The following is a 14,481-nucleotide window of genomic DNA, read 5'->3' as shown; positions in this document are numbered from 1 at the left end:
CACACACACACAGTATATCCCCAAGGACACACACACACTCATAAACACACCCTCACACAAACAGAGCCAATTAGTGTGTAGAAGACTTGTGCGACGCTGCCCCCTAGCGGCCACTGTCCGCAACGCCTCGCGGTTCTTCCAGGGGTCAACGCCGACAGCTTCGTGACACTGAGCATCTCTCCACAGCGCTGCTGCTGCTGCTGCTTCCACCTCCCTGCCTGCCTGCCTGTCTGTCTGCGCCGCTGCTCCCTGCCTGTCTGTCTGCACCGCTGAGCTGCAGCACCACCTGCAGCAGCAGAAACACTCGCAGGAGTTTTCCTCCTTCTTCCTCATCATCTCACCTCCGGAGGAGCGTTTTTTTTTTCCCCCACGCGTCAAGTCAGTGAGTCATATAGTTTTTTGGAGAGCGGCGATGAAAGACGGTGCTGACTGCAGAACTGGACCTGGGCCCTAAACCTGAGGAAGACCGGCAGAGACAGCAGAGCGAGCGACGAGGAAGAGGAGAAGGAGAGGAAGAGGAGCGCGCTTACTTTGTGGTTGCAGGGAGACGCGTGACAGGTGAGACACCACCACCATCAGCATCTTCATCATCATCGTGGTGCTTAAATAAAGTGAGTAAGAGGGGGGTGAAGAGTTGGGACTCCTCATTGACGGTCGCCTGCTTTCAGTGTGCAGATGCCGACAGATGTGCCCGAAGACAGACTCAACATCGAGGAGACGGCGACCAAGGTAAAACGCGCACGAGCTCAGTTATCCAGTAATCAATTAACCAATCAGATTCATTTATTTGGGATGGGGGGCGATTTGATACTGTGATCGACAAATTAATAGAGGGGGTTATTGATCTGCCAGTGTGTGTGTGTGTGTGTGTGTGTGTGTGTGTGGTGCTACAGGAAGAAGGTGTCCTGCATTTGAATCAGTCTCGCATTTTAATTAATAAATCCAACTTTTGGCCGATTGGAGAATTTGACATTTCACTGAAATGTAATCGTAACGACTTCAGTGTCTATTTCTTATAATAAGAAAATGCATTAAATGTGTTGCTCATAGTGACAAACCCACAAAAAAGCAGGGGTGCTGCTAGAGATTTTGGGACCGATGAAGGAATTTTTTTGTCTTGTGTTCTTTGTGTCTATGACGGTCTGGTTGTTTGTCCCTCCTCCTATAATGTAAAGCATCCTTGGGTTCCTTGAAAGGCGCTATATAAATTCCATTTATTATTATTATAATATTGGGGCCCCCCTTCCAACCTAAACCACTCACCGGCCTATTTGGGGGGCGCTAGGTGCTACGTTACGGTCACTCTCTGCTGTTTTCGGACACATCGGTTGTTTTTTTGGCGGTAACTGCTCTTAAAACCTGACTGTTACCAAAATGGCAGACGACGTGAAGCATTTAGTATCAAAGTTAAAATGTCACATATTCCTCCTTCAGGAGATGGTGGAGACTCAAACTGAGCTAAAAGGAAAGCGAATATTGGACTTAACGTTCATGCGCTGGACACAAAACATGACTCCGAACAAATGCTTATTGTTCCTGAAAAGAGTCAAGACCCACAATAAGGATTTTATTAGGGTTTATTTAATTTGTATACCTACAGTTCAACCTTAAACCACATGAGGGAGCTAATGATAATGATAATCTGCTTATAACGTTGAATCTAATATCAAAGGCGAGTGTACATTCTGTTGTACTGAAAGGAACCCCCTTAACTCTACCTGAAAGCATTAATTTGATCTTGTTTATGAAGTAATAAACACGTGGGTGTGTTTTAAACAACGCACATAAAAAGTGATTTATCAAACGTCTCTTCAAAATGGCGGTAAAAATGATCAGGAACCTTCATTTACACACAAATTCGATCTAATCGCAATTTAAAGATAGTGTGTAGTGTAGAGTGTTGTGAAGTGGGTTGCTACAGAAGGTTTCTGAGTTTTCGTACAACAAAGCTATCAATCTATTTAAGACGAGCTAGTCAAGGAAGTTGCCCAAATAGTCACTATGACGTCACGGAGGTGCTGATTAGGTAATAGCTGAAGGGTCACACTAAAGGCCTTTGGGTTCCGGCAGCTTCGGTGTTATATGAGAACCCATACGTCTGGATCCAGACTTACACAGTCCCTGTCCCTGTCTCCTCCAGTGCGACGGCATGACTCTGTCCAGCACGCCGACGGTCCGCAGAGGAAGCACTCCTCTACCCATCAAGCATCAGCTCCGACGGGAGGAAGCCGTCCACGATGACTGCGACTGGTCATCGGGCGCCGCTGCCGGATCCTCCGCCTCGCCGATCAGCTTCGGCCCAGCGTTGGACGACCCCCCAACCGTGTACGTGGAGGCCCGACCCGACGGGCCGCTGAGGATCGCCCTGCTGGGGCAGAACGGCGTGGGCAAGTCTTCTCTGGCCGTGGCGCTCGCCGGGGACTTGGACCGGACGGCGTCCGTGGACTCTGAAGGTACGGAGGCTGGGTGGCGGGCCGATGCGGAGCCAGGTGAGTGCTGAGGGCATGCTTTTGGCGGTGAGCGGCGTTGGTAAATAAGTCACGGCGCCCTGCTCTGCCTTGTCCTCAGGGGAGGGCTACGTACGCACCGTCACCGTGGACGACGAGGAGAGCAGCGTCGTTATCTACGACAACTGGAGACAGGTAAGCCGAACAACACTTCCCCCGTCCCCACAGTCCCTCATTAGACCGCCGGGCCCCTCTTGGCTGCTTTGTGTGCATCACACACACACACACACACACATACACACACGCATGCAGGAAAGTGTGTGTTTTCTGTCTGGTGATAAGATATTTTTGGCATCCATCATCATATCCCAGCATGCACTTGGGCAGGATAATAACACGACTATATTAAGAATATAGCATAACAAATAAAAGAGGTAAACTAAAAAAGACGAGAACACGTGAACCAATGCTGGTAACACTTTACATTAAGGTCATTAGTTCCTCCTGACCGGAGGTCCTTTGCTGCATGTCACATCCCCCTCTCTCTCCCATGTTTCCTCTCTGTCCACTGCTACATAAAAAGGCGTCTATGCCAGAAAAAAAATCGTAAAAAAACAAAAACAAAGGGATAGTTCAACACTTTGGCAAATTGGCCCATTGCCGTAATCCCTATAGTCACAGCAGTAGGTTCATTACCTTTATTTGTCAGTGTAAGCTATTTTTAGCTGAGCTACGCTACGGAGGCTAATGGGATTTCCTGGTTTCCCTCATCAAACTCATCAAATACACAATCCAACAACTCCAAAACGCCTTCATGGACAAGTTGTGACCTGCACATTCACCACGCTATGTGATAATAATGTAACGGTATGAGACGGAGCCGTTTTAGAGGTAAATTCATGCAAAACCGCTGATGCACGTTCCCTTCAGGAACAGTTTTTCAGCAAGCAGTCTCTGTATTTGCCTCTAAAACAACTCCGTCTCATTTTAAATCTCTGAAGAATCTCATCATAATGTACACACTCCGGCAGTAGCCCCCGTGGCCCTTTCAAAATTTCCACAGAGGGAATTTTCTAGTTTTTCCTTATTTTCCACTGGTGTTTTCTTTTCCTTGGTTGTTTTGGATCTCCTCGTTTCGGTTTTTAACCGAGGAATTGGAAGCTTGGGCTGTACGGTGGTGTAGTGGGTAGCACTCTCGCCTCACAGCGAGAGGGTCCCGGGTTCGATTCCTGGGTGGGGTTTGGTCCTGGGTGGGGTTCGGGTTCCTTCTGTATGGAGTTTGCATGTTCTCCACTCTGGGTTCTCCGGCTTCCTCCCACAGTCCAAAGACATGCAGGATGGAGATAGGTAGATTGATGACTCTAAATTGCCCGTAGGTGTGAATGTGAGAGTGAATGGTTGTTTGTCTCTGTCAGCCCTGTGAAAGACTGGCGAACTGTTCAGGGTGTACCCTGCCTTCGCCCAATGACAGCTGGGATCGACTCCAGCCCCCCCCCCCCTGAATACAGGATAAGCTGTAGACGATGGATGGATGGATGTGTTCTTATGGGTTAATGAATACTTTACTATGCATTTATTATCTATGCTAAAGCGAGGACAATGCCTTGTTAAGATTAATAAATAATTTATTGTGCACTTATTAACAGTTAATCATGCTAACTAACCGACGGCCACAACACAAACCTTCGTGTGAAGCAACACAGGTTAGACGTCTGCATCTGGACATCAGTTTAACAGAAACAGAACGAGGACGCTAAACGGAGGAGAGCTCATTATCGGGTGGCTTTGCACAATTTCTCCTCGTTTCCCTCGAGGACGAGAGAGAGCACGAGAGAGCAGATGTGGCAAATTTTAATTTAACACATCTGCTAAATGACACAAACACTCGAGACACACTCTGTCTTTGTCTAACGAGCTGTGTGTTGTGAGAGACGACGGTCGCCTCGTCAGGAACGTTCTTATATAATTGCAGCATTACGTCTGTCGTTAAAAGGTCCTTCGTTCAGTTCTGGACTTAATCAAAATGAAATGAGAAGTCAGTGAACCGCGGGAGCTTTATCTAGAGACGAGCTGAGAGGTTCAACGAGTCGTAGACAGCATCAAGGAGTCTCTCATTGGGTTTGACTTTTAGTGGGTTTTAGTCTCTTTGTTGCTGGAGAGGATGACTCTGAGTTTCAGGAAGTATTCTGCACTGTATTCTGCACATGATGCTTGAATACGGCCAAAATCTTCTATCATGATAAAGGTAGTGTAGCGATATAATTTATATTTAAGCTGTAAGATTAAGGCGATAGTTTGCACTGGGGTATTCTCAAAAGAAGAATTATTGGGTGTCACGACTACAATTGCGATTCACGATATTATCCCAATAATCTTTAAAATGTGCTTAAAACTCTTTAAAACGACAAACTCGAGTCACTTTACATTTGGATAAGGAACAAATGTTGTTTTTTTCTGCGTCACAGACAGAACCTCTTCTTTATTTTTTCAAACAACCTTTTCAATCAATCAAATCGATCAATCTTAAATAAGGTAATCATAAAGTCTCCCTGCATAAACAAACAATAACTACGTTGTGGATGTTTTTTTTATTACATGATACTTCCTGTGTTTGTTTTTTAAATCAGCCTCCATTTTTCACTTCCTTACCATGATAGCGCTCATTCTAGACAATAATCACGATTATTCCCGATAATGAAAATTCACCATGATGAACTTTGTGTTTTTCATCGCGATCCGCTCAAGTAGAACTAGAGATGAAACATGAAATGTACTCAAAGTAGAAAGTAAAAAGCTCCCTATGAAGGACATTTCTACTGGCTGTTATTTTACAAGGCTAACTCAATCTCTCAACAATAATAATCGATAGTTCCCCTCGAATGCATTAAAACTCAAGTAACAAATCTGAAGATGTAAGGAGGAGAAATTACAGATATTTGTTTTTGAACCGACACCTCTGAGGGGTTTGAGCAAGATACCTAAAAATAGTAACAAACTATTTGTACTCCCACATCTCCATCGATATACGATTTCATCAGATACAATGAATTATCACGTATAATTGTCTCCCGTCATTTAAGAGACAAAGGGAGAAGAAAATGAAATGCATATTAAAGCGTATTTAAATGTACGGTGTTGGTGTGTTTGTGCATCAGGACCTGTCGGCGCTGCAGTGCGAGGTCGGCGTCCTGGTGTTCTCGGTGACGGACCGGCGGAGCTTCCATCGGACCGCCCAGCTCCGCCTCCTCCTGAGAGAGACGCAGCCACAGACTCCCATCATCCTCGTGGGCAACAAGAGCGACCTCGTTCGCACGCGTGAGGTCACCGCTCAAGGTAACGCCTCGTCATCTTCACGCCTTCCGTTCTCGCAGGTCTGGGCTGACATTCTCAGCTCTCCATCGTCCTCGTAAACACTAAAGTGGGGCAAAGCATGTGAGGAATGTAAATGCCAGCGTGTTGGCTTCCCGGCAGCGTGGGAGGCTGAGCGGAGACAGAACACTGCTTGTATGAGGTGTTTCCTCCAAACTCAAAACTTGGCTTCAAACTTTTAAGTATTTCTCTGCAATATTCAATTTTACTGACTAAATAAGCAACAATCAAAGTTTAAAGAAGGGAAAGACTTTCACCTTGATCTCGAGTATCTGCCGATACCGATGCTAATCCGATACCTTGACCTTGAATATCTACCGATACCGATGCTAGTCCGATACCTTGACCTTGAATATCTACCGATACCGATGCTAGTCCGATACCTTGACCTTGAATATCTACCGATACCGATGCTAGTCCAATACCTTGACCTCCGGTGTCTGTCGATACCGATGCTGATCCTATATATTAACCTTGAGTTTCTGCTGATACTGATGCTATTCCAATACCTTGACTGTGAGCAACTGTGATACCGATGCTAGTCCGATACCTTGACCTTGAGCATGTGCCGATACCAATGCTAGTCCGATACTTTGACCTAGAGTGTGTCTGCCGATACAGATGCTAGTCCGATACCTTGACCTAAAGTGTCTTCCGATACAGATGCTAGTCTGATACCTTGACCTCCAGTGTCTGTCGATACCGATTAGAGTTCTCAACGGGTCGGCCCAGCCCGACAAACCCGACGGGACCCGAAGTTTCGGGCCGGGTCCGGGCCGAAAAAATACGCAAATGAGCCGGGTCGGGTCGGGCCTCGGGCTTCCTTTTTTTATAAAACACATTTCATTAAAAAATAAAAAATAAAAAATAAAAAAAATTGTAGGTTGTAAATTATATATTGTTTGCTGTGAATCATTGCTGTTCACGTTTGGTCAATCTGGCTGCCTGCTTCATGGGGCAGAGTAAGTTTCATTTGAATTCACGTCTGCTGTCTGTCTGATCGTGATAACAAGTGTATGAGGAAAACAATGCAGGCACGCGGGGGGTCGGGTTCGGGTCGGGTTCGGGTTTAAAAACCCGCGGGCCGGGTCGGGTCGGGCTGTAATTTTCAGGCCCGTTGAGAACTCTAATACCGATGGTAGTCCGATATATTAACCTTGAGTTTCTGCTGATACTGATGCTATTCCAATACCTTGACTGTGAGCAACTGTGATACCGATGCTAGTCCGATACCTTGACCTAGAGTGTCTGCCGATACAGATGCTAGTCCGATACCTTGACCTAGAGTGTCTGCCGATACAGATGCTAGTACAATACCTTGAACTTGAGTGTCTGCCGATACTGATGCTAGTCCGACAACCGTATTTTTCTTCTCTTTCTATGAACAACTAAGTTGTTTATAATATATTTGTCTGGATGCACTTTGCTTCACATTACCATCTACAAGTATTCTTCTTCCCCAAAGGAAGGAACACGTAGCTCAGAACTCCGTTACGCAATGACACTTCTTATTTTAATTTAAAAATGTTCACGTCTCTTTCGGCGTTGCTCAAAGTTTAACATGATTAGGTTAATAGGTGAATTTTTTTGCCCCAATATTCGATACAGTAATTTTGGCCTGTATCGAAACGTTTCCGATACCGAGTATTGCATTCCTTGTTAAAAGTTGTAAAGGCCTTTAGTTCTTTCAGCAAGGTTAGCTTGCAGTTGGAAGGCAAAAGGGGGGGTGCAGGGAAGACGCATTTCTATAGGCCAACCCCGTTAATTACCATCGCACTGGTTTCCTTGACAAATCGATCCACCTTCTTTAAGACACGCAAAAGGTAAAAAAATTCATGACGCGGGAGTTGACGTATTCATATCGTAGAACAAAACGTTAAAATCTCTTAAGCCCCAGACCTCATTTCAGGCATCGAACCAAAAACACTTGGACTTCGAGATGAGGGAAGCAGAAGCGATTCTCATGCACGTGTTTTAGGACTCATTCGCTCCGTAGCTAAGCTCTAAGTTACATATACGAACCTATAAGGTGTTTATTTGCATAATTATTGTATTTGCCCCCCTCCCCTCCCCCCACAGAGGCCATGTCCAGCGCCGCACTCTTCAACTGCCTCTACCTGGAGATCTCGGCCTCTCTGGACCACCGCACCCCGGAGCTCCTGGAGTGCGCCGTGCGGCTAGCCCGGGGCCAGTCCCCGTGGCCCCCGGGGACCAGCGCCGAGGACATGAGCGGTGGGGGCCAGCGTGAGAGCATCACCTCCCGCGCAAAACGCTTCCTGTCCAGCCTCGTGCCCCGGTACCCGCGAGAGCGAGAGGTGGGAAAGTTTATGAGGCAGAAGTCCCGCTCGTGCCACGACCTCGGGGCGCTGTGATTGGACGCAGCCGCCGCCGTTTAACAGTTAGATACCTGGGATGTGACGTAGTGCGCCAACACAGAGAGGGAGCCCAGAGTGATGGTGGGACAATGTTAGTTAATGTTGGGAGAAATTTTGTACACAAAAAGATAAAAAGCGCCGTTGTAGAACTCGTGTAAATAAACAATAGTCGTGAAACATAAAAAACACAATCATAGTTGAATAAATTGCTTTTTTCCCCCCGAGAATCGTTCATTGTCACATTATTTATGTTAATCACATTTAACACTCAAAGTCCAGGATGATGTCATGATCACACACACTCAGAACTCATTAGTGGGTCTGAGACTTTTGCTGATGATCATTTACACTCAGCAACTGCGGTTTCCATGGGGACGACGAGCGTGAAATGCCAGCGAGGAGGGAAAGGGAATTACAAAAACAAAAGATTTAAAGTGAAGAGACAGGGCAGAGAGAGGGGAAGAAAAAACAGATTGTATATAGAGTTATTGTTGCCATGTTACGGTTGTCAAGGAGACCTGAATCAGTGAGACGTATACACATTATGTCCATTTCAGCTCCGTGGCTACACGGCTGCTCTGTAGATTTCAAAATGGAAAGGCTGATTCCTTTTTTTTTTTTTTTTTTTTTAAGTGTTAAATTCAATTCCAAAATTAAAATGCAGAGGATTTCTGTCAGATATCAGCTTCACTCCACTCATCTGTATGATCACTCTCCACCCTCAGCACTTCCATCCGCCCACTGCCTCCACCCACACGCCAACAAAGACGTAGCGCATCACAGGTCGTTACATCCATCATTTGTTATCAAAAGGGAGAGCTGTGCTATAATAGAAGTAAAAAAAGAAAAATTAAATAAATAAATGGTGGCATGATATTCTGACTCATCCCCGTTGGCTGTAAACTACTGGAACGAATCGAATGGTTAGGATTCTGGATGGCTCAAAGTGGGGTTAGGGCTCTCTCTTGTGGCCGAGTTGAGCTCCTACAGCTGAGCGGACAATGAAGACGCATGCGTGGTTGAAATTGCAAATTATGAGGAAGATATTTAGGAACTGGAGGAGCAACTTCAACTGAGAAACCGTCTGACATGTTGAGTCATGTGACTCAAGTCCAAACCTCTGATTTCTTGGTTTCCGTTTTAGATGGATTAAATGTTCATTAGAGAGTTTAAAGGGGCTGATAGTGGGATAACTGATAAGTGCGTTTACTCCAGACAAAGCCTCGCGAGCTGGATCAATAACCAGCTGTCGCTCCAACTTTTAACATTATCAATCTTCTCTTCCTCGTGTGCAGGAATTCACCTTTTATAAATTGTCATAAACTATTCATACCATGAACTATGCCAAGTTTGTTAACAAAAACTGTTTAGTTATCCCAGGAAGCTGAAACTGGCTTACCTAAATGGAATGCAACCATTTTAATGTTTTCAATGCTTTTCTTGCAATGACGTTTCAAAATATCGTCTGTGAAAAAAAATAATATCTTCAATAGGATTTTTGAATTAAAAAAAAAACAGAATATTTTAATTGTTTTCCTTTTTTTAATGGAATCATTCATGTGTGAGAAAGTACACGTAGATTTCATCTACTACTTGTGGGTTTTTTTTCCCATGGTAAACAATAGGACACAGTCACAGTGGAGCCCTAAAAAGGAAATAACCACACGAGGCTTCAAAGTGGGTCTTGGATCCACTTCAGAGGGTGCAGTTCTGCAGCTTCTGGTCCGCCAGCTTGAGGGCCACCCAGGTGTTGAGCATGGAGGCCCTCAGCTTGCACCAGACCAGGTGCTCGGTCAAGCCGAGGACCTGCGCCGCAAACTGGGCGGCGGCCTCGGGGGAGAGGATGGTGCAGCAGCCGAGACCTGGACCAAAAGGGGAGATCCTCGGTTACTACGGCGACTAGACAGCATGTGGTCCAACAACTTAAAAAAAAAAGGGGAAGCGCTGTGCTTACCGCTCGGCATTCGCAGGGATGACCAGACGTCTTGTGCTCCCCAGTCCGGAGTGAGCGGTGGGCAGTTGATGACAGGGTACGCCGTGTTCCCGGACATCACCGGGCCGAGGCCATTGCTTCGGCCGGCGACGGCCACAAACACGGTGGGAACACCGTCACCTGACGGGGGGGCATGCAGACATTAACAACGTGACCACAAACCGAATCCTCACCTCTCAGAGAGAGAATACTCACCTTCGTACTCCGCTTTGATGCGCAGCGTCTCGTCCGGACCCTTGTGGGCCGAGGTGACCCTCAGGACGCAGGGGATCCCGTAGGAGGAGCAGGCCTTCCGGATCTTCTCACAGTGGGCCATGTCCGAGGTGGATCCCATCAAAACCACCACCCTGCTTCTGGTCTGGTGCTCCAGCAGCAGCTAGGGGGCGCAACAGAGCACGCGTTAGCTTCACGCAGGTCCCACAAGTCCACTTAAAGCTAAACTACGTTAGCGGCGAAGCCACAATAGAAGGCGATCTCAGGGTTCGGCTTTTGTTGATGTCATATCTGGTTCCATTTCACATTAACATATTCAAATTATTAACAATATAATAAGATATTCTGAATTAGCCGGCAGTTTCCCGGCACACGAGCACAGTCTTCAGAGGCAACGCAATTATAACTGTAACAAACTGTTTGGTGCCTCATTCCTTCCGTTAACATTCAAAATATTGTTAATAACTTTAGACACCTTCTACTCTCCTCTCTCTGTCGTTTCTCTCAAACACACACTGAGAGCAAAGCAGCTTTATGTAACTATCTCAGTCCAAAAGTTAAACTTTAAAAAGAGATGTATTCTTCAAATTCACAACATAATTGTATCTAAAATGTAAAAAAAAAAAAAAAAAAACAGCATGCGTGTATACACACATAGTAAATACCTTTAGTAGCTAGCGTAGCATAGAAGTGCTAATGCTAGTTAACGATGTGACAATCCTTTAGTGCCTTAAACTTGATTTTTTTCTAATGGCCAGTAGGGGGCGACCCTCACCCGAGCTGGTCAGTCGCTACTACGACTGACTTGAGTGAGTAATAATACTCACTTTTATTAGTGATAATATCAGAACTTGAAAGAAGAATGAAAATTAGAGTTTAAGAAAATGAAAAAAAGAAAAGAGCAACATAGCTAGGATAATAGTAAAGACCGTGTGTGTGTGTGTGTGTGTGTGTGTGTGTGTGAGAACACACAGATCAAAAGCAAACAGAAGTCCTGATAACGAGGCAGACGGAGGTTCAGTGTACCTTGACCCGTTCAGAGACCCACTCAAAGTTCCTCTTCACCATCTGCATGGCCTCGGGGGTCACTTCTTTAAGGTCTCGGTACACCTGCACATAACAATGGGGAACAAAAAACATTTGATCTTTTATCTTCAGTCTTAAAAAAATGTAAGAATGAAAAAACGAGAAGTGCCGACCTGCTTGTCCTTCTGCTGACTCCGATCTCCGGCCGGCCACAGACGCCACGAGTCGTTGTCGATCGTATCGGCGAGAACGACCTCGTGAGTCTTCACGTTCACGCCAAACTCGATCTGCAAGAGGAAAAGGAAGACTATGCTAAAATATTGAAGCGGCTATGACGAGTTCTTTAGGTTAACCAGCAGAGGGCGCCCTCGCCATCGCAGCCCGTACCTTCATATCCACCAGCGTGCAGTTCTGCGTGGCCCAGGACTTCTCCAGGATCTCAAAGATGGCCACCGTGCTGCGGTTCATGATATCCACCTCGCACTGGCCGATGGAGAGCCCGGCCAGGCTGAACTTGGCCTCCAGCAGCTGCTCCTCCGACCACTGGGGGTCGTTGTTGGCGTCGTCCTATCGGAGAGCGATAAAAGATGGATTTCATATCCGAGTCAAGTTACCTTCTCTATTGTTAAACCTCATGTTTGTGTTTAAACAGTGACTTAAATCAAATCCTCCACATCACATTGGGGTCTCACTTTAAAGAACATCTCCATCTTCAGCGGGGAAAAGCGGTAGCCTTCCTTGACTCCCGGGTTCCTCTTGAGGAAGGATCCGGTCGCCACCCGGCGACAGACCCACTCGATGGGAATCATCTCGCAGTGAGCCGCGATGAACGCCGTGTCCGAGTGCTGCTTCACGAAGGCCGTCTTGATGCCTGGAAGACGAGGACGACGAGAAAGAAGATGAGAAAGAGAGATCAGAATCATTACACACCAAAAAAAAAAAAAAAAAAAAGACACTTCAAAAGAGTTTCTTGACCCTAAAATGTTGGTCACGTTCTGGTGAATTATGTTTGATTTAAAAGTCACAAGACAGCCGTGACGACAGACACTCATGAGGGCGACGCATAACCCAATTACTTTTAAATTGGAACGAGGAGGAGAGTCATCAAAATGTTAGCATTTGCTGAATATCTTAATAATATTACATTTGGGTTTTGACACGCAAAACAAGCAGTTTGTCAACTTTAAATAATCCTGAAACTTTTTTTTATTAAACTATATTCCGAAATGTAATAAAAAGGTAAAAATACCAGACCAAAGTTAGTCTTTTTTCACCTCTCTCCCTTCTTATCTTACTCACCAGGTCAAACTGGTGACGTGATGAAATGTAATGCGTGTTTATGTTTTGTATGAACCTACTTCGGCATGAAGCTGCCTTCCTGCACTACTTAAGGTTTTATTCTGGTCACATGTTCATGTTTTAATGTTATTTGTTGGCCTGTTTCAACATCAGATGAGATGAGAATAAATACATAACTTAGACTATTTAAATCATGTGATTTCATCCCATTGGTTGAGTTCAATAAAAGGCTTTTAAAATATTAACATATCTTCCTTTATGTTTACTTGCTCCAAGACTTCACTTCATCACTGCATGTCCCAGAGTTGTGTGTTTGAGGGAATGCCAGCAAACATACATACCATAACCCTCGTGAAATCATGCCCATCTGGCTTTGAACTGCTCACAATAAAACACACCACGGTGTTTCTGGGGAAGTTGCCCCGGGGGCAGCAACAGCTTCTTTTTTTTTTTTATAAACCTGATCCACTAGTTGGTACAACTGTACTGGAGTCCTCACCGGATTCCTGCAGCAGCTTGAACACGCAGCTCGTGGTTTTGTTGGCGATGGCTGCCTTGCCCTCCATCTGGTCTTTCCTCACTGCGTTCCCGGCCGTGATCTGGTCTTTGGACTGGACCAGAACCATCCCGGGCTGGTCCACGAGCTCAAAGATCTGCTTCGTTTTCCCCTCGTTTAGCATCTTGCCGATGTTCAACTCTAAAAGAAAGTTAAAAAAAAAAACACACATATTCACACTTTGTCTGCACGTTAACAGTGAGGTCGGTGGGGCGTTAGTGCATAGTTGCAGTAGGGGTACCTGGTGTGGAGGCCATGATGGGGTCCCGGAGCAGCCGACGGTCCTGAAACACAAACAAGTGGGGGAAAAGTTGGAGAAGAAGAAGGAGGCAGCAGCAGAAAAAGCGTGCAGGACAGCAGAGGGGCGGCGGAAGCGAGACTCCGTCTTACGTGCTCCGACAACCAATCACACGCCTCAAGCGCCTACACGCAGCCAATCACAGCGGCGCGTCAGATATCACGTGATTGTAGAGGGAGGGGGGGAGATGGTCCAGATCTAAATATTTGTGAGAAGAAGAACTTTTCCGGGAGTTTGTCCTCTTAACTACATCTTTCTTCCTCCCCTCTGGCTCTCTCTCCTCGTAGACGACAATAATTGATTTGTCATCAACAGAAAACAATTGGACCGAATCGATTAATCGGATTCGGATCGACTTCCTACAGTAAAAACACCACGTGTGTTTCGATATGTTTGTTAAAAATGCGCTTTAAGTCATTTGCGTGATATCAGTCAGAGCGACCTGTTTATTCTCTTTAAGCTTTTTGTTTTTTCTGTTTTTCCGGTCTCGTGGTTTCACTCTTTCCCCCCCCAACTCAACAATGTCAGCTGAGTTTTTGTTGCTCTAAAACGAAAACGAGCCACGTTGCACGCGAAATAATCAACGCGGTGCCGCACGTGCTCGTGTTCCGAGGCTCACGAGACGGACGGACGCACGGAGCGGTCTAGACGGGGATGGAGTTCGAGGAGTCCGGCATCGGGGAGGAGTGCGGGGTTTTCGGCTGTGTGGCGGCCGGAGAGTGGCCCACCCAGCTGGAGGTGGCTCAGGTCTTAACGCTGGGACTTGTGGCGTTGCAGCACAGGTAAGACACTGCAAAAGTGTGTGTGTGTGCGCGCGTGCGTGTGTTCACGTGCAACCAAAACTTACTACAGACAAAAATATTGTCTTTAGTACACGGATAATTTTTTTGAAATTTTGTGGTTAT

General features: G+C 46.0%; 3 protein-coding genes across 4 annotated transcripts in view; 2 read left to right on the top strand and 1 right to left on the bottom strand.

Annotated features, from left to right (window-relative positions):
• The first annotated feature begins 232 nt into the window (after nt 1-232).
• On the top strand, nt 233-8,334 carry LOC311015349 (GTP-binding protein REM 2-like). The gene is made up of 6 exons (XM_084012504.1): nt 233-558; nt 669-729; nt 2,141-2,453; nt 2,569-2,642; nt 5,603-5,780; nt 7,896-8,334. Exons 2-6 carry the CDS (start codon nt 676-678, stop codon nt 8,186-8,188), a joined length of 912 nt encoding a protein of 303 aa, XP_083868630.1. The 5' UTR covers nt 233-558; nt 669-675; the 3' UTR covers nt 8,189-8,334.
• Nucleotides 8,335-9,713: 1,379 nt separating this feature from the next.
• The window catches only part of paics (phosphoribosylaminoimidazole carboxylase, phosphoribosylaminoimidazole succinocarboxamide synthetase), a 10,014-nt gene continuing 5,246 nt past the window's right edge, over nt 9,714-14,481 (bottom strand). For both annotated transcript variants that reach the window (XM_084012498.1, XM_084012499.1), the window contains exons 7-15: nt 13,520-13,562; nt 13,222-13,419; nt 12,116-12,294; nt 11,811-11,990; nt 11,597-11,710; nt 11,424-11,507; nt 10,380-10,560; nt 10,146-10,304; nt 9,714-10,053 (exon numbers count right to left, since the gene is read on the bottom strand). In XM_084012498.1, the coding sequence (XP_083868624.1) occupies nt 9,887-10,053; nt 10,146-10,304; nt 10,380-10,560; nt 11,424-11,507; nt 11,597-11,710; nt 11,811-11,990; nt 12,116-12,294; nt 13,222-13,419; nt 13,520-13,562 (1,305 nt within the window). In that variant the 3' untranslated portion in view covers nt 9,714-9,886. The remainder of the gene's footprint in view (nt 10,054-10,145; nt 10,305-10,379; nt 10,561-11,423; nt 11,508-11,596; nt 11,711-11,810; nt 11,991-12,115; nt 12,295-13,221; nt 13,420-13,519; nt 13,563-14,481) is intronic.
• Nucleotides 13,582-14,481, top strand: part of ppat (phosphoribosyl pyrophosphate amidotransferase) — a 12,174-nt gene continuing 11,274 nt past the window's right edge. The window contains exon 1 of the mRNA XM_084012502.1: nt 13,582-14,358. Within this exon, the coding sequence (XP_083868628.1) occupies nt 14,231-14,358 (128 nt within the window). The 5' untranslated portion in view covers nt 13,582-14,230. The remainder of the gene's footprint in view (nt 14,359-14,481) is intronic.

Source organism: Eutrigla gurnardus (genome assembly GCF_963514095.1).
Source record: "Eutrigla gurnardus genome assembly, chromosome: 6".
NCBI classification, from domain to species: domain Eukaryota; kingdom Metazoa; phylum Chordata; class Actinopteri; order Perciformes; family Triglidae; genus Eutrigla; species Eutrigla gurnardus.
Note: the sequence above shows the minus strand (reverse complement) of the source record. Positions and strands in the feature narration are given on the sequence as shown.

Bases quoted from the DNA above. Each gene is read 5' to 3' on its own strand.
- LOC311015349 (XM_084012504.1), top strand. From the start codon at position 676: ATGCCGACAGATGTGCCCGAAGACAGACTCAACATCGAGGAGACGGCG. The intron at 2,643-5,602 runs GTAAGCCGAACA...TTTGTGCATCAG, and splicing joins TCTACGACAACTGGAGACAG to GACCTGTCGGCGCTGCAGTG. The intron at 5,781-7,895 runs GTAACGCCTCGT...CTCCCCCCACAG, and splicing joins GCGTGAGGTCACCGCTCAAG to AGGCCATGTCCAGCGCCGCA.